Here is a 21,374-nt window from a genome sequence, read left to right on the forward strand (position 1 = left end):
CACCCAGTCTTCCAACCACCTATCTGTTCCAATCAGCTCTTCCATTTTTCCTTTCATATGCCAATTTCCCACCCATCCATCCTTCTATCCAACCATCATCCATCCATCCATATCCATCTGTCCATCCACACTTCCTTCCCTTTACCCACTCATTATCCTATCCACTCATCCTCCCATCTTTCCTCCCATTCACCTAGCCTTCCCACCCAAATGGATGTTTATCCATCACCCATATTTTCATCCACCCACCAATCTGTCCATCTATCCATCCTTCCATCTGTATACACCATGATGCTTCCATCCTTCTGTCCATCTTTTCATCCATCCATTTCCCCATCCACCATCCTTTTATCTTTCTTTAATCCAACAGTCTTCATCCATCCATGTGTCTCCATCCATAAGTATTTGGATGCCTACTGTATTTCAGCTTCTGTTCTGGGCACTCAGAAGTGACCAGCATGCAAGATAGATGAAGTCTCTTCACTCATGCAGCTGACCTTCTTGAGCAGGAGACAGGTAGTAAACAAAGGTTAAAAAAAAAAAAAAGAGAGTGATGGATGCTAGAGACATCCTGGACATCCATCCAATCTATGAGATTGACTGGATGACTGGTTTTGGTAGAGTAGTTGGGAAGACCTGTCTCTCTCTTTTTCTGAGGAGGTGATATTTAAGCTGCAACCTAAATGGTCAGGGGACAAACATGAACACTGTTTTGGTGGTGGGAGGAGAGCATTCTAGATGGAGAGGGTAGCAAATGAAAAGGCTTGGTCCACGAACGAGTTTGGTGTGTTTGACAGACAGCACAGTGGTGGGGCTGGGAAGGGAGAGGTCAGCAGACAGCAGAGGGTGATGACCTGCAGGAGGATGGGGCCAGGTCCCAGGACTCTGGACGTCAAGCTGAGAAGTACAGAGAGAGGTCACTGCTGGGGAGAGTGACCCGACCTGACCACGTGAGTGTCTCCAGCCCCGTCTTCCCTGCCTTTGTCCTGTATTATTTTCTTACTGCTGCTCTAACATGCTACCACAAATTAGTGGCTTAAAGCAACACAAATTATTATCTTACAGCTCTGATGTTCACACGTCTGAAGAGGGTTTTACGGAGTTAAACCAAGGTGAAACAAACACACTAGGCATCCTGTTCCAGAACTCGTTGTTACCTCTTGGCAATAGATTAGGAACGTTTTCCCAAGTCAGTAAGCAGACCAATGCCCCGTTTCAGTAGCGTGTGGAATCCCAGTGTCTAAATACATCTAATTATGTTAACCGAGTAGGGGGACATTTGTCCCCCTACCCCATTCCCATGTTTTGCAGTGATACACAGTGCGGTGATGGGCTCCCTTGAACAGACATCTTTCTGGATTCATCTTTATTGCTGTTTGCTTAGCATCCAGGCAGAGGGACTAAAGTCAGACCAGTCACTCTTTAGTGCAAAACACCGAACTTCTTTCCCCAGCAGTGGCAGGCTGCTTCCAGCAGGGGGTGTCGTGAGTCAGCCCTACAACTGTCCTTGACACCTGGTATTCACTTCATAATTAATGATAGGTTCCAGTCCCTGCAGAGTAGTGCCTGGGGCCCCTAACTTTCTCAGGGTCTGTTGGCAACTCTGAAATCTGTTGGAGATTTCAGATGTCTCCCTCCTCCCTTCTTTCCTTCCTTCGGTCTCTTTCTTTCTGAAGATTTCATTATGCTCACTTCCTCTACCCATCCTGGACCACTTTTCTGAGACTTCTATTAGACATGTTTATCAAGAACTGGAGATGTCACTCCTCAATTTCTGGAGGGCTGGAACAAGTGTGAAGGGGCATCGCTGGAAGCAGACTGCTTGGTGCTTGCCTCTGCGGGGTCCTTGCCCAGTGAGCAGACGACCCTGGAGGCAGGTAGTAGGAAAGATGCTCTGGTCGAGGGGAGGGGGCTCATGGCTCTAGGGGGTAGGGGCTGAGAGCCTCATGCATTTGTCCTCCAAGGAGCTGCCACCTCCTCCTTTCCCCAGCCCTGGGAGGTCTGGGCTCTGGCACTGGACAGTAGGATTTAGCTAGAAGCAGGGAAGGGCACTGGGGGAGAAGGCAGGACACCAGGAAGCCATGTTGCCAAGCACGTATCTGGGCTGCTTGGGCATCAGACACAGGGCACACACTGGGATTTCACCACGAAGAAGATGCTTGGGGAGGATCCAGATTCCTGTGCAGTCCCTGGGGAGCAGAGCAGAGTGTGTGGACCCTTCTACCAACCTCCAGGGGAGAAAGTTCTCTTGGGCTGGCCCAGGGTGACCCAGGGTACAGGAGCTGGGCATTGTGTCAAAGGGGAGTTTTTGGGTCAGGGAAGCTGGGGCCTATGTGCCTCTAGGTACTCATGTGTATGTTGGGAGTGGGAGAGATATGTCTTGGGCCATCAGGTGACTTGGGACTCATCTCCATGTTCACGTGTCAGGGCAGCAAATGGAGAGCCCTGGTGACAGTGTTCTGATTATGATGGAGCCATCTCAGCCCTTGACTGGCTGGGTGACCCTGGGCAAGCTACCTCTGAGCCTCGGCTTCCCCATCAGTGATGTGAAGCTGATGATAGTACCTGCCTCATAGAGTTATCATCTGCATTGAGCATATGACGTTCTTGGCTTAGAGTAAGACTACGTAAGTGTGATTATTGTTATTGTTATTCTTCCCTGTGGCTCAGATGGTAAGGAATCTGCCTGTAATGCAGGAGACCGAGGTTTGATCCCTGGGTCAGGAAGATCCCTTGGAGAAGGGAATGGCAACCCACTCCAGTCTTCTTGCTTGGAGAATTGCATGGACAGAGGAGCTACAGTCCATGGGGTTGCAGAGTCTGACATGAGTGAGGGACTGATACTATAGTTATCACTGTCCATACCGTGTACACAAAGTTCACAAATTTCCTGTCCCGGGGCTGAAACTGCCAAGAAAAAGGGGTGTGGGTAGCAGTGGGTCACAGGTTCTGTCACCTTTGAGCGCTTGGCTGCTGCCTCGGCCCCCTATTGGGCTGGGTGTCAGGCACCCGCTCTGCACAGCCCCCTTCATAAAAGCTTTCAGCTTCGGTTAAGAGTGCAGCTGGTCCCTCTGACGTTGACGCACGTCTCTCTGTGTCCAAGACGTGCTCATCAGTCATTCACTCCTGTCTCATTTCCTGTCCTTCTGGCTGATCCGCGGTCGCGTGAGATCATTCCCCAGATTTTTTTTTTTTCCCAGTTGCCTTTTGTTATGTCCCCAGATCACAAGCACCATGAATGTCAGTTATTTAGACCAACTTTCCAATTTTCTATACAGATCACCGTGATTGACATGTAGTAAAAACACTGTGTGTTATATTCTGTACAAAGTCTTTATAGATTTTTGTAAAGTTTGTGCACCAGTCCTGTGGGGCAGAGGCCATTATGGTGCCACTTGGTGGTGGGGTGTGTGTCAGAGCGTGGATGGATTTGTGCTCCAGGGGACATGTCTGGGAAGTGGCAGAGCTGGGGTTTGAACCCAGGGCCATGGTCTTAGTAGTAGGCGATCATTGTAGACAAATTGGAAACTATAGATTAGTAGTAAAGGGGCTAAAATGAAATCCACCCAATTCTACCATCCAGGGAAAGCCACCATGAGCATTCTTTTTGTTTTGGCAGTGATAGTCCCTCTTTTATTTCTAGTTATCATAACATTTGTCATATTGATTTTTCTTCATTAGTCTCATTTGAGACTTGTCAATTTTACTGATCCTTTTAAAGAACAAATTATAGTGTCATTAATTTTCTTAATTGCTTTTATGTTTTTAATTTTATTAATATAAGCTTTTCTGTTTATTTTTATGATTGACCCTCTCTTCCTCTTGCTTTAGGTTAACTTTGTTCTTTTTTTCTAATTTCTATAGATATAAACTTAAATTATTAACTTGAGATGTTTCTTTTATTCTAATATACGTGTTATAAATATGCCTCTAGGCACTGCTTTAGCTACATAGTATAAATTTCGATATGTGGTATTTTCATTTTTATTTGGATCACAGTACTTTCTTAAGACCTCATCTTTGACTCATGGATTATTTAGAAGTGTTATTTAATGTCCAGGTGTTTGAGGATATTTCTTTTGTCTTTCTTCCATTTATTCCTGTTTCAATTCCATTATGGTCAGAGAGCATACTTTGTATGATCTGATGCCTTTTAAATGTGTTAAGGTTTATTTTATGATGTAATATATGGTTTATTTTGCTGAAAGCCCCATCTGCACTTGATAAGAATATGTATTCTGTTATTGAATGGAGCATTGTACAGTGTCTTTTTGTTGTTTAGTTGCTAAGCTGTGTCCGACTCTGCGACCCCATGAACAGTAGTAGCCTGCCAGGCTCCTCTGTCCATGAGATTCTTCAGGCAAGAATACTGGAGTGGGTTGCCATTTCCTTCTCCACACCAAGCGTGTGTGTGATGGGAGAGCCAAGGCTGTGGATGGTGTCACTGTCTGTCTGGCTTGGGGCCTCCTTCCTGCCCCCCTGACATGTCACACGTCACTGTGGCTTGCTGGAGCTGGGTGGCCCCAACACCACAACTCTGGAACCCACCCCCTATCTATTTGCATTTATTAATATGCTTGGGGAGACTTTGTTATGTTAGGTTCAAAGAGTGACCACAGTCTTTGGGAGGAAGAGCTGTCCCAGAGAACAAAGAGCCAGAATTGCCTGGGGGTCGAGGAGGAACAAGCCTAGTGTGTGGTCCCTGGAGCCTCACAAGGAGCCTGCTCTCCAAGAGAACTCGGAACTAGAACTTGGAGTTAGCACAACTGGACAGAATTTCCTGAGTGTCCTGATATGCAAGGCAGAGTCATGAGGTCCCACATAGCATGGCTGAGAACTGTTTCTTGGTTTTGTTCCACAGAGTAAAAACCCTTTGGCATGTCAGTTACGTTATGATGCTTACAACAAACCAAGCAGGTGCTCATCTCAGGGCCTTTGCACCTGCTTTGTCCATTGCCTGGAAAATGCCTTGACCTTCTCTCCATACAGGTGATTCATTTTCATCACTCTGATCTTGGCTAGGATGTCACCTGCTCAGACAGACCTTCCCTGCCCACCTCCGTATCATTCCCCCTGCTCATGATTGCTTTATTGTCTTAATAGCACCCACCACCCTGAGATCATCTTGTTCATTCATTGGTTTCTTGTTCTGATAGGGGGAGCAACACTCCCTCTCTTCCTACGAGAATGCAGGCTCCCCAGGCCTACAGGAATACCTGGTACACAGTAGATGCTCAGTAAATACGTTTAACAAATGAATGGAAAATTTCTGCCACTGTGGTTTGGGTTCTGTCAGCTTTTGATCCAGTTAGAGGAAGCAAAAGAGGAAAGGCAGGGATTGTGTGTGTGTGTGTGTGTGTGTGTGTAAGGAATGGGGACTGTTTTGTAGTGACTGCCTGTCTACCTGTACTTGATGGGCCTGTTTCCCCTAGAGCCATCCTCCTCTCCTGTGGGGGACTCTACAAGGGGACTAATTCCAGTGGGCAGTCCACCCCCAGCTGTCGTGTCACTGGGCTCCGCCAGTGGGAGGCCCTGATGGAAGGCGGGAGGGCAGGAGGCAGAAGCAGGGGAGAGGGGTTTCTCCCCATCTCTACACTAGGAGCAGGGCCCTGAGCAGTGGCTGTGTCTCCTCTGTGGTTTCGGCATCACCAGGCATCATCCTCCTGTGACCGCATCCCATCTCCATATCACCTCCCACCGGGGGGTGGGGCAGCGGCGTCTTGCTGTTGTTTGTCTCCAGGTCACTTCACTGTCCCTTGTTCGGCTTCTCAGCCCTCCCATAGTTTGTGTGACCAAGTCCTGGCATTAATTCACCTGCTTTAAATGTGCATCATTGTTTCCGTCTTCCTGTGATACAAAAATCCATGCCTCTGCAATAAGAAAAATAGTTGAATAAGAGCCAGAAAGGTGGCTGGGGGTTGACTTTTGAGGAATGGATACAGAAGAAGAACAGGACAGGGGCCCCGAGCAAGGCTGTCACCTTTCCCACCCGCTGGCCAGAGCTAGGACCCCACATGCCCAGCCAGGCAGAAATCGCTTTCTAAATGACTGTTCCCATCGCACAGTGATTTATGGTAGGACAGCATGTTTCTGCCAAGCGACAGATTCATGTGCACCAGGCACTGCTTAATAAGGGTCAAGGATTCTTTCCATCTCTTTTTTCTTTACCCTGCTGTCAAGCTAGAGCATTTTCCAAGGTCCCTGCAGGGAAGGGCAGGGTGCCCTGCTGTGTCCATGTTGACCACTCCCCACCAAGTGGCCCGAATCACTGACCCCCCCAGAATGGAGAGGCAGAGGAAGGAAGGAGGGGTTTGCATGGAGTCGTCATGTGGGTTTTGACAGTGGTGTCCCTGTGGTCGAATGGAACCCCACCAGGTTCCCTCTATCTCTCAGGGGGGCTCCTGGCTCTTGGGGGCTGCTGGCTGTCAGGCAGATCAGTGTCCTCAGCTCTTGGGAGATGCTGGATGTCTGCAGAAAACCCTTGCTCAGCCCACGCTGAGGCTTCTCCCCTGCCAGGGCAGCACCATCACGCCTCCAGGAAGTAGGCTGGCCAAGTACCCAGGCAGACCTGGGTTCACATCCTGCTCCTGCCAGTTGGAATCGGGCAAGTGTCTTCGCTTCACAGCCTCAGTTTCCCCTTCTGCTGAGTGGGATAACGTTGTAGGAGCTGCCTCAGAGCGCTGGTCTGAGGATTAAGGACAGGCCTACATAAAGTGCCTCGCACAGAGCATGACACGTAGTAGGTATGTGCCTACTCAAGAAATGTGAGTCCCTACTCTCTTTCCCCTGTAGCTTCTGCTTTCATAGATGCTCATCAGCCAGATTAGACAGAAACTTGGTTTTTATCCATCAGGATGTATGCAGCAGTCACTAACAAATAGCTCCAACTCTCCTGGCTTAACCCTGAGGAAGATTAGCTTGTCCCCTGTAATAAGAAGCCCAGAGGTAGGACAACTCCAAGACTGACTAAATTCAACAGCTCAAAAACATCCCCAAGAATTCAGGGTTGTTTTTTTATTCCCATGCAACTATTTCACTGTTGGCCTCACTCTCTGATCAGCTACCGTTGTTGGGGCAGAGTGGCTGCTACCGATCCTGGCATTGCAACCTGACTGAGTAAAGTCTAGATGCATAGATGGATTACCACTTTTCCACAGGTCTCTGGGTATGAGGACCCCTTTCCCAGAAGCACCGCCCCTGACTTCTCTTCACACCTCATTGGCCCAGATCAGATGACAGACCCATTCCTGAGCCAATCACCAGTAGGGATTGGGTGGTACTACATGATTGGCTCCAGCCAGTCATCCAGGTGGTCAGAGCTGTAGGGGAATCATCCACCCTCATCACTAAGTGACTGATCTTGAAAATCCTGCTCCTACCATCTTTTTCTCCAGTTCCTCCCCTCATTTCAGGATACAGGAAGAGCCTGCTTCTCACCCCTCCAGACCTTCACAATTTTACCTCCCAGCAAGATGGGGCCAGAGGCAGGTGGCCCCTTCCCGGAAGATTCTTCCCACCTTGTTGCTTCTCCCCACCTCTGGTTTAGTCAACCCCGGACTCTACTCCTCCCCATCTCTGGTTTAGACATCATCCCCTGGACACTGCTCTTCCCCACCCAATCTGAAAGGGATTCCCCATCCCAGAAGATATCCCACAGTCACTGCCTCAGACTTTTGGGTCATTTCAGCACGTAGCACAATTTACCTGCCTTCTTGGTCTGTGTCTTCCCACTGGACCGTCCCCTTCGTGACAGAGGGGATCTCCCCCACTTTATCCAGTACTCTATGTCACTGGATACAGAGATCCTGATGGCCCCAGGAAAGCGCAAGATAAGGCTGGTGTGTACAAATGTGGGAAACATTTGGTTCCCAGGAAAGTTAAGCCTTTCTTTGGGGAAAGGATTGTGAAATCTCCAGCTTACCTCCTAGGCCTTATATCAGCAAAACGGAGTGTTTTGACGTCTAGCTTTTCTGGAGTCAAGAGTTGTTGTTTTTTTCCCTTCATTAAAAAAAAAAAAAAAATGACATCCTTGGCATTTAAACAGCATCTTGGATGATTTCACCCGGCTTAAGTTTTGTGGAGCCCTCATCAGTGGCATCGTGGATTGTCTGACCTTGACCCCCATGAGGTTGACTGAGTCGACTGATCAACCAAAAGAAGCAGCTACTTGCTTGTCTTGGCAGCTGAGCTGAGTTCTTGGGGTCATTGCTGAACTGTTGAATTTAGCTACCCCCTTGGCCTGGTGTAGGATACAGGCACAGATAAATAGAATCTGTTTCTGCCTTTTTTTCTTCTTTTTGGCCATGCTGTGTGGTTTCTGGGATCTTAGTTCCCCCTATAGGGGCTCAAGTTTATCCAGCCAGGTCAGGGGACTTGGTGCTAGATAGGTGGCAACTTGGGTCACTGGCTGGCATTGTGCTCACTTGCTTAGTTGTGTCCGATGCTGTGCAACCCCCCATAGACTAGAACCCTCCAGTCTCCTCTGTCCCTGGAACTTCCCAGGCAAGAGTACTGGAGTGGGTTGCCAGTACTAGAACCAGCAGGGCTGGTTCCTGCTCCAGGGGATCTTCCTGACCCAGGGGTTGAGCCCATATCTCCTGCATCCCCGGCATTGGGAGGCAGGTTCTTTACCACTGGCAGCACCTGGGAAGCCTCACGGCTGACATTAGGATGGTCCAGCAAAGCCATCTGGGCCGCAGCCCTGGAAGAGGGGTGTGGGAGCATCCATTTAACTGGTCAGTGGGTGTTCACTGAGCCCCTGCTATGTGCCAGCTGCACAGTACGTAAGAAAGAATAAGCCAAAAACTGTATAGACAGACACCCTCCTGGCTCTGAGGGTGCTGTCTATCCGGAGAGTCAGGCATGGTAAGAAAGAATCGTCCCTTCCACCATCGGGTTGTGTGGGTCCTGGCAAGCACAGGTACACACGGACATGAAAGCCTGCTCTAGGGGAACTGAACTGGTCTGGAGCGTTTCCAGCAGGAAGGGACTGTTGGTGAGAGCTGAGGCTTACCGAGGTTACTCAGCAGGGACTTCGCTGGCGGTCCACTGGTTAGGACTCCGAGCGTTCATTGCCGAGGCCTGAGTTTGATCCCTGGTCAGGGAACTAAGATCCCACAAGCCACATTGTTGTTGTTCAGTCGCTCAGTTGTGTCTTGCTTTGCGACCTCATGGACTGCAGCACGCCAGGCTTTCCTGTCCTGCACCAACTCCCGGAGTTTACTCAAACTCATGTCCATTGAGTCGGTGATGCCATCCAACCATCTCATCCTCTGTCCTCCCCTTCTCCTCCTGCCCTCAGTCTTTCCCAGCATCAGGGTCTTTTCCAGTGAATCGGCTCTTCTCATCAGGTGGCCAAAGTATTGGAGCTTCATCATCAGTCCTTCCAATGAATATTCAGAACTGATCTCCTTTAGGAGGGACTGGTTTGATCTCCTTGCTGTCCAAGGGACTCTCAAGAGTCTTCACCAGCACAACAGTTTGAAAGCATCAATTCTTTGGCACTCAGCTTTCTTTATGGTCCAACTCTCACACCTGTACATGACTACTGGGAAAACCGTAGCTTTGACTCTACAGACCTTTGTCCAAGCCACATAGCACAGCAAAAAATAAAAAAAATTTACTCAGCAAAGTAAACCAGGAAGAGTGCTGGGATGTGGGAATAGCGTATGCAAAGGCCCTGTGGCCTGGGCACATGGTGTGTGTGTGTAGGGAAAGGCTGGCATGCGGCAGCAGGGAGAAGTAGGAGGGAATGTGTGGGGACAACGGCCCTGAAGGTCAGGGTGGGGACTGGTCGGGGAGGGGCCAACTTTGTCAGCGCTCCTGACCCTGGCTCTTCATTAGAGTCAGCTGGGGAACTTTGGAAACCACCGGGTTCTGATTCCCTTGATCTGGGCTAGACCCGGGTGTGGATGTGATTGACAGTCCCTCCCATGGGTGATGCAGCCAGAAAGGCCAGTCCAGACTGGCAAGGCCCCGGGGAGTGTGTTTTATCCACGTCCCCACAAGACCATGGCAAGGCCTTCAGCTCAGGAGGGGCGATGGGGAGGGGTTTCATGATCAGAGGTGCTTTGGGGGAGAAAGACAAACAAGCGGCAGAGAGAGAAACGCTGCTTTGAGGGTGAGTCCAGGTCCTGTGGGCAAAACCACGAGAAGCCAGCAGCGACCTGGCCCGGCAGCTAGCGAGGGGCCGAGCCTGCTGGTGGAACTGGTCCCAGTCTCAGCTGTGGGAGGAAGGGGCCGCGAGGCAGCCAGCCTCCCCACCTAACCTGTCCATTTGTGTCCCACGGCTTCATGCCTTCCTGCTGCTTGAAGGGGACCTCGCCCTGCAGCCACCCTGAATGGCAAGAGAAAGTGAGGGAGGTCCCAGTGGCCAGAGCGGAGGGTCAGTTCCCGGGGAGCCTGGTCCCAGACCAGTCACTCTGGGGCGCTGGAGGAGGGGAGCAGCGGAGAGAAGTGGGGAGTTTCCCGGCTGGAGAGCAGAGTCGAGGAAGGACAGGGACGCTGAGCGGAGGTCAGGGACAGGGCGGCGGGGTGCAGTGAGGTCAGGGCCGGGGTCTCCAAGGCCGGGCGGCCAGGGGACATCTGCTGTCGTTCACCGGCTGGAGCGGAGCAGGGTGGGCTCTGCTTCAGGCCAGCTGAGCAGGCTTTCCCCGCGGCCCTCCCTCCTCTCGCAGAGGACACTGCTGAGACCTGGCACCTCCTACACAGACTCACCTGTCGTCTCTGTTTAATTCTGGCTCGGAGGGTGCAAAGCCTTGCCCAACGTCACACAGCAGTGTTTGGCCCAGGGTCATCTTCAGGCACACAGCCCAGGGCCTACTAGACTTTTATGGGCCCAGAAAGGTGTGTTAAATTCTTTTAAAATCAAAGGAAGTAGGGACTTCCCTCTCAGTCCAGTTGTTAAGACTCTGTGCTCCCAGTGGAGCACAGGGGTCACAGTTTCAACTGTTGGTCAGGAAACTAAGGTCCCGCATGCCACACAGTTCAGCCAAAAAAAAACCAAAGAAAATAAAAAGAATATATTCCAGCTTGGATTATATTTGTCTTTTTATCAGTGCAGTCATAAAGGATTATTGTTACTATTATTTTCTTTTTAGTAGAGGAAAGGCCCAGGAAGGCAAAAGCACCAAGGGCGCATGGAACAATGTGATTCTGTTCGGATGGCAGCACCACCTCACCACTGGGTAAGGGCCAACCCAGGCTCTCCTCCTGCCCCCGCCCTCTTCCTGGGCAGCCGTGTGTTCTAAGCCCATCGGTTGGCATCTCCAGCCCGTCCTCTGTCCAGCCTCATCCTTCACTTCTCAGGCGTGTGGCCACTTCCTGGAAGACCTCTGCTGGCTTCTGTGAGTAGGTCACAGCGCCTCTCCCCGCAGCCCATCTGCCCACGTTGCAGCTTAGCTCCTGTGGACACACTGTGCAGTGGTTTTGAGCCCAGACTTTGAAAGCAAATGTCTGAGTTGCAGTCCCAGGTCTGCCAGTTACCAGCTGTCCACAGTTTGGCACGTGAAAAAGAGGAGAGTGAAAAAGTGGACTTAAAACTCAGCATTCAGAAAACTAAAACCATGGCATCTGGTCCCATCACTTCATGGCAAATAGATGGGGAAACAGTGAGAGACTTTACTTTTGGGGACTCCAAAATCACTACAGATGGTGACTACAGCCATGAAATTAAAAGACGCTTGCTCCTTGGAAGAAAAGCTATGACCAACCTAGACAGCATATTAAAAAGCAGAGACATTACTTTGTCAACAAAGGTCTGTCTAATCAAGGCTATGGTTTTTCCAGTAGTCATGTATGGATGTGAGAGTTGGACTATAAACAAAGCTGAGCGCCGAAGAATTGATGCTTTTGAACTGTGGTGTTGGAGAAGACTCTTGAGAGTCCCTTGGACTGCAAGGAGATCCAACCAGTCCATCCTAAAGGAGATCAGTCCTGAATAGTCATTGGAAGGACTGCTGCTGAAGCTGAAACTCCAATATTTTGGCCACCTGATGTGAAGAACTGACTCATTGGAAAAGACCCTGATGCTGGGAAAGATTGAAGGCAGGAGGAGAAGGAGATGACAGAGGATGAGATGGTTGGATGGCATTACCGACTTGATGGACATGAGTTTGAATAAACTCTGGGACTTGGTGATGGACAGGGAGGCCTGGTGTGCTGCAGTACATGGGGTTAAAAAGAGTCAGACACGACTGAGCGACTGAACTGAACAGTTTGGCAGTTTGTTCATTTCTCTGACCCTCAGTTTTCCTGTCTGTAAAATGGGGATAGTAAGAGTATTGACATAACATAATTTTGATAGATTAAATGAGTGAATATTTTTAAAGCACTCCACTGTATGTCTGAGACTCAGTCTCCTTATCTGTAGAATGGGATGATAATAGCTATTTAATAGAGTTGTGATAGGTTAAATGAATTAGTATTTTTTTTATGCACTTGAAACTACCTGGCACCAAAAAGTGCCATCAAAGTGTTTATTAAAAACACTGATTAATATCTGACTCCTCCATTTGTTAAGCCCTGTAAAAGCAGGGGCTAGGCCTGGTTTTACTCTCGCCAGTCTGGCACATAGTAGGTATTCAAATGTTGGAACGAATTGAATGAATGTTCTCTGTTCTTCCTTTTTATGCCTTTATGTTTCTTTCTGCTGGAAGTCACTCACACTCTAGTATAAGTATGAATTTAATACTCCCTGTCCCTTTTCCTAAAGTACTTATTTGCCTGATTGGTTCACTATGGAAGAAATGTCCTGCCTTTTAGGGGAAGGAATCATTGCCTTGGTAATCTGGTGGGGAAGCTTATGGGGGTTGGAAGGGCAGGATTTCCTCCTAGACCCTGTAACCATGAGCCATGTTCTCTGCTCCTTAGAGAGAGGCCCTACTATGCACTTGCGCCCTCTGTATTTTTAAGGGAGCTATTTTCCTGTCTTTCTGGAGGGAGGAAAGCGGTCAGACCCCGGCTGGCAGGCCTCGCCAGCTGGCCCCTGGCAGCAGAGGAGATGAAAGGTCTCACCAGCTCCAAGGCTTTCCCAGAGGAAACCTCGCCCATAGTTCTGCAGGAAGTCACACTCCGGCTTGATGAGTCCCGGGAGGGCAGCCCGCTAAGCTCAGGATCAAGTCCAGGTCTCCAGAGCTCAGATCAGCCAGGAGGACCTCTGCCACTTGGAACATAAAGTTCTGAGGCTTGGCAGGAATAGGGGAGGAGCCGCCCGCCCTGACATCCTGAGGGGCCCCCTCGGCCCCAGCTGGGAGCATCCAGTCAGGCTGTCAGGCCGGGACCCTGCCTCACCCTGATCAAAGGAAAGTGCTGCTTTCCCGGGGGGATTTGTACCATGTTTATTTCTTGTCTCAGAGCCCTTTCTCCTTCCACATGAAACCCGCAGGGCGGCCGTGTTCCCAGAATAGTCGCTCTTGTGGTAAAGGCGTGGGGAAGAGCATTTTCACAAGTTAACAATCGCAGGACATTAACTGTTGGGACATTGCTTGGCGTCCTGGGTCCCCGTGGTCCGAATCCAGCTGAGGAATTGATAGCTCACTTGAAGAACATTTATTGAGCACCTGCTGTGTGCCAGGCCCTGGGAGATGTCCTGAGGGGGTGCCTGAGAGGTCAGCCATGAAGGGGGGCTTCGGGAAACATGCCTGACTTTCATGACCATCTCTTCGTCTGTAGATGCCCTTGTGGAGTCGTCACGGTGATGAGTTATTCTGTGCATCAGGCCAGTGCCTCCTGGGTGCTGATGCAGCCTGGCACTGCGCAGGGCACCGGGGTGCATGCAATAAGAGAGATGCGGGGACTGGACCTTGAGAGCCTACATCCCACTCCAGGGTGTGGGAACTTCCCACTGTCACTGTGACGAGTGGCCGCAAACTCCGTGGCTCAGATGAGAGAAGTGAGGAGCAGTCAGCACCCCACAGACCGAGCCTGAGCTGGGACCCGGCCCGGGGGCATCCAAGCCCAGAGCTGCCCCTGGTGGCATCACGGTCATCAGACAGGGCAGCCGTGGAGCCCCAGCTGTGCCACCATTGCCTGACTTCAGGCAAGCATCATACCTCTATTGCTCCATCTGTAAAATGGACGTCACAGCGATGCCTGTCTTGGGGTTGCTGAGAACAGGCGATAAGAGTACAAAGTTTATGAAATATGGAGTTGTGTATAAAACACATGCAAGCTGACATTTATAACACTGTTAGGATGTCCCTGAAGTGCTTTACTTGCACAATGTATGACAAAAACCACTACAATATTGTAAAGCAATTAGCCTCCAACTAATAAAAATAAATTAAAAAAAAAGAAAGAACTCTCCCAAGAGACCCATGACATGTGAGTAGCAGTCTACACGCCCATATTGGAGAGGAGGTTTCCAGGGTTCAAGGGCACTCTTCAGCCATGTGCTCCGCTGGCCCCGTTCAGCAACAAGTCTTGCGAGGAAGTTTTGTGGGCAGAAGAGTTTGTCAGACCAGCTTCGAATTTGGACAGAGTAGCAGCCGGAAGCCCCCAAACCATCCCCTGGGTGCCCACCCCCGCCCGGCCCCAGCCAGCCCCCAAAGCCAGCAGCTCTCCTGGGGAGGGGACTGCCCAGCTTGCAAGGAAGTGCTCATTATCCCCGTGTGACAGGGCCACTCCCAGCCACGTCTCCAAGCAGCGTGATGCCCCCGTCTGCTGCCGCTGCCTTCTGAGCCGCCTCGGCTGCAGAGGTCTGGCGGGGAGTCTCTGGGGCCAGATGGAATAGGGCAAGCTAAAAATAACCCGGCGGGCGGCCCCCACCAGGGGATGGGGGTGGGGGCCTGGGCTGGGCGCAGACACATGATCCCAAGGACCCGGCCGAGTGAAGCTGAGAAACTCTCCAGCAGCCCGAGCACACTTCTGCTCCCCCTTCTAGGACCCACCGGCCGGAGCACCCCTCTCCTCTGACCATCCGGGGAAGAAACACCTCAAACCAGCTGCAGGATGGGCAGCGGCCGGAGAAAGGTCAGCTGGACTCTGTGCTTCCTGCTTCTGCTGCTCCTTGAAGCCGCTTCCACCAAGAACCTCTGGAAGCGGGCATTGCCCTCGAGGCTGGCGGAGAGGTCCCGTGTAAGTGCCCAGGTGAGGGGGGGCTGGGGGCCGGCGGGAGATGGGCAGTTCTTGCCCCCCACACGCAGGCAGGCCAGGGCAGGCGTCTTTATCTGAATTGTGCCAAAGTCGGGTGGGCAGGCAGACGGACCTCACAGCCCTCAAAAGGCTCTGTGCCTGGAAATAGAGAAGCCAGGGGCCCCTAAAAACACACGGGGGTGGGGGTGGGGGGACAGCGATGGGCTTTCCCTAACCAAAGTTACTTTCTTCTCCTGATAAACAGCACCTAATTTAAGAATCCAAGGACTTAAAACTAAGTGTTGTTTCTCAGCAATCAATAACCAAATGTCGATAGGATGCAATTATGTTTCCGTGTGCTTCCTGACTCACTCAGTAAACACTTGGTGGAAACTGCTCTGGGCCAGGCTCCGTGTGTGGTCCTGTGGGAACAACACAGAGACAGCAGGCAGCTCCTGCCCTTAAGGGTGGCCTCATTGAATGGGGTAAGCAGCTGGGTAACATGTGACAGCCATAGAGGGATGGCACACCATGACCAGAGGTGAGAAGCATGGGCCTTGCAGCCCTGAGTTTGGATCTGTCCTCTTGCTCACAGTCTGTGTGACTTCAGGTAAGTTGTTTGACATCTCTGAGCACCAGTGATCTCATCTGAGAAAGTACCTGTGCATTCCTTTCAGTTTGTTTAAACAAATAGGCAGTTAGATGGCCACTGTTTACCCCGGTTGCTCTAGGCTGTGAGGATGCCAACTTATATCTGCAAGCCTTGGGGAACTGTGTTACCCCCACAGGCCTGGGGTTGCAGAGAATGAATGAGAAGCGAAAGGGAAATGTATCCAAGCACATCAGATTTTCCTGTGGAGGTCTGTGGGTATACCGGCATCATTGTTCCGACAGCATTTGTGGCTCTGTGTCTTGTATCCCACGTTGGTAATTCTCCCGCTATTTCCCACTGTATTTTTATTCTGTTTGTTATATTGATCTGTGATCAGTGATCTTTGATGTGACTATTGTGAAAAGATTGCGACTCACTGAAGGCTCAGAGGACAGTTAGCATTTCTCAGCAATAGGGTATTTTTGTGATTAAGGTGTGTACATTGCGTATTTTTTAGATGTAATGCTGTTACACGCTTAATATGCTGTGGCATAATGTAAATGTAACTTGTAGGTGTGCTGGGAAACCAAAACATTCACGGGATTGGCTTTACTGTGGTGGTCTGAGACCACACCCACAGGATCTCTGATGTCCTGTGTCTGCTGGGGGGAGTATGTCATTTTAGGTTCCCCGCCCCAAAAGGGAGCACAGAGGCATAACACTCTCAGCCTAAGGGTGAAGACTGAATGACTCCATAACCATCAAAGACAGCACATACTGAGTGGTCCATGTGACTTGATGACTTTTGCTCAAATAATTATGAAATTGGGTGCTGTTTGGCTCCCTGGAGGGGGTGTAGGCTCTTCACAGTAGGGCCTGAGTCTGCCTCCCTCAGTGCAGTGTTCCTGGTGCCCTGCCAGGTGCCTGCTGTGAAGAAGGCATCCCATACATTCTTGTGGGTGAATCATGGGCAAATGCAGAGGAAGCCCAGAAGAATATGTACAGCTCTGTGCCAGGAGAGTCAGGGAAGGTTTTCCAGTGTTGGGGATATTCAACCCAGGGCTTTGAAGGATGAATAGGAGTTTTCCAGGCGGAGAAGAAGGTAAAGGGAATGTTTAATGATGCCAGGCATGGTACGATGTATGAAGCTGTACTGAGGCTAATCTCAGCCTCCAGAGCTTACACTTTTACAGGTCAGGCAGGAGGCCATGTGGGTGTAGAAAAGCGTAGTAGTACATGAAATGATGGTAAGTGTTTGGAGGGAGGAGAGTCAACTCTTGTCAGATTGGGCTCTCCTGTGCTCTTCACTGGCCCAGTAGGCCAATTTAGGCCACAAAGTATCTAGTTCTATGGTTCTAGGACCGCAGAGAAATTTCTGATACATCACCTGGTCTCATTTCCACCTGACCCAGAGCATCACAGAAGCCAATGTCATGACATCTCACTAGGAGGAATGAGGAGGCTGGGAAGATTGGGGGCAGTGTGCACTGGGGTGGGGGAAGTCTCTAAAAACACATGCCTGGGTGGGCTTCGGGAACCAAATTACTTAGCCACTGTTTGTCAGAACATAGGTGCTTTGAGTGTGTACTCACTTGGTTGAAACTCTCCCCTGTTATCAACAGATATCTGCTTCCCTCCCCAGCTCCAGGACACAGGAGAGATTTGTGCCAAGAATGTACCTTGCAGAGAGCCCCTGGGGAAACATAGGCTGTTGACTGGTGACTCAATGGGTTAGGGAGACAGCAGGGCCCAGGAATTTATCTCAGTGACATCTCTAATGAGCTGAGCAACCTTGGGCTGCTCGCTGCCCCTCTCTGGGCCTCATTTCCACTTGGGAAATGGAAGGCAGAGAATCAGATGACCTCCAGAACCCTTTCAGTTCTGATTCTAATTTCCATGCAAATGTCCAGCAGGGAATTTAGGAGTGTAGGAAGCAGCCCCTGCATATTCAGGGGCCAGACTTCCCACGTGGCCCCCACTGCCCCACCTAAGCTGAGTCAGCTCTTCAGCTGTGGCTTCCGGGACAGGTCAGGGCAAGGGGAGGTGGGCCTCCAGGTTTATGTGAAGCCCGCTTGTACCCACTCCAGAGTTAAACAGAGCCCTTACTAAAAATTAAGTCATATAAACTTAGTAATTTACATGAAAAAGAGAGGAAGTCCTCCTTATCAGAAGCATATTACTTCCTAATTATCTTGCTACATCTTAACCATGCTCCCTGCTCTCAAGAGTATTCATGTCTGTAGCACCTATGAGGTAGAAATACTATCCATCAGGAGCTTTTACACATCTCTTCTCCACTCCTTACTCAGCAGTCTCACACTGGTGGCTTGAAATCAGCCCCGGTGGGAGTATTTACACCATGGAAACTGGCACAGACTGCATGTGGAGAGCTGGGTGTTAAACCTGGACCAGTGTGGCTGCCAGCATCCTCCATCCTGGCTCCTCCCCTTCCTGAAGCCCCGCCCCTTGGCAAAGTGGGCAGAGGGGGTCCGGGGAATTTCCTGGACGCTGTATGCATTTTCCTGCTCTAGACACAGTGCCAGAGAGGAAGACGGGGAGGCCTTTTCGGGAGGCTCATAAGGAGAAGGCGGCTTGTCATTTGTGAGCCTCCGTTGCCTTGCCTGCAGCCTGGGAGACGTCCAGAGGAAAGACCACAAGCGCCTCCAACTCAGGGCCTGGCAGGGGAATACCGCTCTCTATGCATTAATAAAAATAAAACAAAGACAGAGCCAGATATTTACGAGGCTAGATAAGGCGGAATAGGCCAGGAAGTGGAATGTTTATCAATAGCCCAAGAGCCTTTCTGGGGAGCTCAGGGTCTGTTCTCTAGAGCTGGTGTTTTGAGCTTTGCTTTCCTTGCATTTGATGAAAGTCATAAGAACAATCCTTCCTACGTGTCAGGCCAGGCGTTCACCCTGCGTTCTATCTCAGGATCCTCTGAGCAGATAGATCCCCCAGATGGGGCTCACTGTAGCCGCCGTGGCAGCCTGGTGGCCTGATGATCTCTATGTGTCCCTGTGGCTGTAGGTCTGTTTAGTCTCCTAAGCTCCCATCCGGGGCAGCTGGAAATGGACATACGGCTCTAGTCACGGTAACCAAAGCAGAAACAGCCCAGATGTCCACAAGGTCAGAAGGGATCAACAAAATGGGGTCATCCGCCCAGTGAAACATTATTCAGCCATAAAAAAGAATGGCGTACCGGGATGTGCTCCAGCATGGATGAACCCTGGAAACCTCATGCTCAGTGAAAGGTGCCAGTCAGGGGACTGCCCTGGGGGTCCAGTGGTTAGGACTTCGCCTTCCCACACAAGGGGGTATGGGTTCCATCCCTGGTTGGGGAGCTAAGATCTCACATGCCTCATGGCCAAAAAACCAAAAGATAAAACAGAAAAAATATTGTAACAATTTCAATGAAGACTTTAAAAACAGTCCAGATCAAAAAAAGATGCCAGTCAGAAAATGCCACATAGCCTGTGACCTATTGATATTTACGAAATGTCCAGAAAATTCATAGGGACAGAAAGTAGGTTAGAGGTAGCCAGGGGCTGGGGTGGGGATTAGGAAGGACTGCTTACTGAGAACAGAATTTTTTCAGAAACTAACATAGTTATAAGTTAACTATACTTATAAATATAGTTAAGTATAAGTCAACTATACTTCCATTAAAAAAAGAATTTCTGTTTGGGAATGATGTAAACGTTTTAGAAATATAGAGGTAAGTGGTTGTACAGTATTGTGAATTTAGTCAGTGCTCCAGAATTGTGCATTTAAAAATGGTGAAAGTGGCAAATTTTATGTTGTGGTCATCTTGCCATGATAATTTAAAAAAAAGAATGGGAACCTGAGGGGTTCCCTGGCAGTCCAGTGGTTAGGACTTGGCACTTTCACTGGTTGAGGAACTTAAATCTTGGAGGCTGTGCAACGGGGCGAAAAAACAAACAAAAGCCGTCACATACCTAAGGCACCTCTCAGGGACTCTGTGAAGGCCTCTTGGCCAGGTTTGTCTTGGTTCCGTGGCTCCTCCTCAGAGGACCCTTCCCTGGGCCCGGAGCGCCCTGTTTGGGTCGCCCTTACAGGTTTTCTTAATTTCCTCACTTCTCCTTCATAGCATTTAGCTCCCATATCATCTATCATCTGCATGACTTTTTTTTTTATTTTGGCTTTGTTTCATTTCTCATTACTTACTTGCACAGATAATCAAAAGGAAGGCAACTTGTTTGCTTCCTCTGTTTATGTTTGGTTGGTGTCCGTCGCTCAGCCCGGAGCTGAGCCATGTGAAGGCAGGGCCAGTGCTCAGGTTAGCTCTCCTGGCATGCAGCCAGTGCCTGGCACATAATAGGCCTGAGAACTATGAATTTACCATGAAATGAATGGATTACATTAAAAATTACATTTCTAGAGCAGAAGAGAAGGGGTGGGAAGTTCTAGAAGGCTCTCAGGTACCCAGCAGGGCTCAGTGAACGCGCCAGCTAGAGGAGTTGGCCGAGTTTGCGGCCCTGCTCTGGACGTGCCCTGAGATGGCTTGTCCTGGGGTGAGATCCGGGTTTCCGAGCCCCTCCCAGAGGAAGTCCCGTGAGCCTCTCACCAGACTCTGCTCCCTGAACCCGGTGTCAGGAAGTGGCAATCAGCGCACACTGAACTCTTATCCCGCCGTTCCAGGGAGAGACGTATTTTTAGATCTTTGACGTCCGAATTCCAGAGGAAGAGCGGGTAAAGCTTGGAGGAAAATTGGCTTTCTTCCTGCACCCAGCAAACCAGTCCATCCTGGGATGCGTTTTTTTTGGTCAGGCCATTAAGTCTCTGGAACATTCCAAAGAAGGGTAACGCTCTCGCTGGGGATCAGTGTGTGTGGGGTGGGGGCCGGGGGCGTGTGGAGGGAGGGATGTGGTAAACTGGGGCAGCTCTGGGGACTGGATTCTTTCTCCTTAAATGGAGATGGTTTCAGTGTTTTTCCCCCAATTATAAAAACGATGATGTTGACTGTGCAAGACATTCAGACAATACAAAAAGTCACGAATAAGTAAAAATGGTCTAAATTCTCCAGAACACAAGCTCTGTTGACATCTTGGTATATGTGTGTGTACCTAGACTTTTTCATGAAGTGCTTATACTCAGCGTACATTGTTTTTTTAATGGTATTTTGCTCATGTTGTTTAAATTTTTTTTATTGAGATGAAGTTCACATACTATAAAGTCACATAGTATGTTCACTCACATAAATAAGACGGAACCATTTGGTGGCATTTAGTGCATTTGCAATGTTGCACAACCACCACTTTTTTCTACTTCCAAGGTATTTCCATCACCCCAAACGGAAACCCCAAACCCTTTAAGCAGCTGCTCCCCACTCCCCTCTGTGTCCCTGCTGCCTGGCAACCACCAGTCTGCTTCCTGTCTACAAAAATTGCCCTGTTTTGGACGTTTCATACAAATATGATCATATTTGTATGTGAAATTTGTGTCTGGCTTATCATTCATGTTGTTTTGTACCTTGCATTTTTCATCAAATGATGTAAGGTGAATGGTTTCCCCGGTGGCTCAGTAGTAAAGAATCCACCTGCAATGCAGGAGACACAGGAGATGCTGCTCTCATCCCTGGGTCAGGAAGATCCCCTGGGAAAGAAATGGCAATCCACTCCAGTTTTCTTGCCTGGGAAATCCCATGGACAGAAGAGCCTGGTGGGCTACAGCCCATGGGGTTACAAAGAGT

General features: G+C 49.8%; 1 protein-coding gene across 5 annotated transcripts in view; it reads left to right on the top strand.

The window, feature by feature from the left end:
* Positions 1-14,540: 14,540 nt before the first annotated feature.
* Positions 14,541-21,374, top strand: part of WFDC1 (WAP four-disulfide core domain 1) — a 31,063-nt gene continuing 24,229 nt past the window's right edge. For 2 of the 5 annotated variants that reach the window (XR_006340450.1, XM_043898178.1), the window contains exon 1: positions 14,742-15,087. Coding sequence is in view for 4 of the 5 variants with exons in the window: in XM_043898178.1 (XP_043754113.1) it covers positions 14,950-15,087 (138 nt within the window). In the remaining variant the exon portion in view is untranslated. The other 3 variants (XM_043898179.1, XM_043898180.1, XM_043898181.1) reach the window with 3 other exon arrangements.

Source organism: Cervus elaphus, chromosome 4, assembly GCF_910594005.1.
Source record: "Cervus elaphus chromosome 4, mCerEla1.1, whole genome shotgun sequence".
NCBI classification, from domain to species: Eukaryota; Metazoa; Chordata; class Mammalia; order Artiodactyla; family Cervidae; genus Cervus; species Cervus elaphus.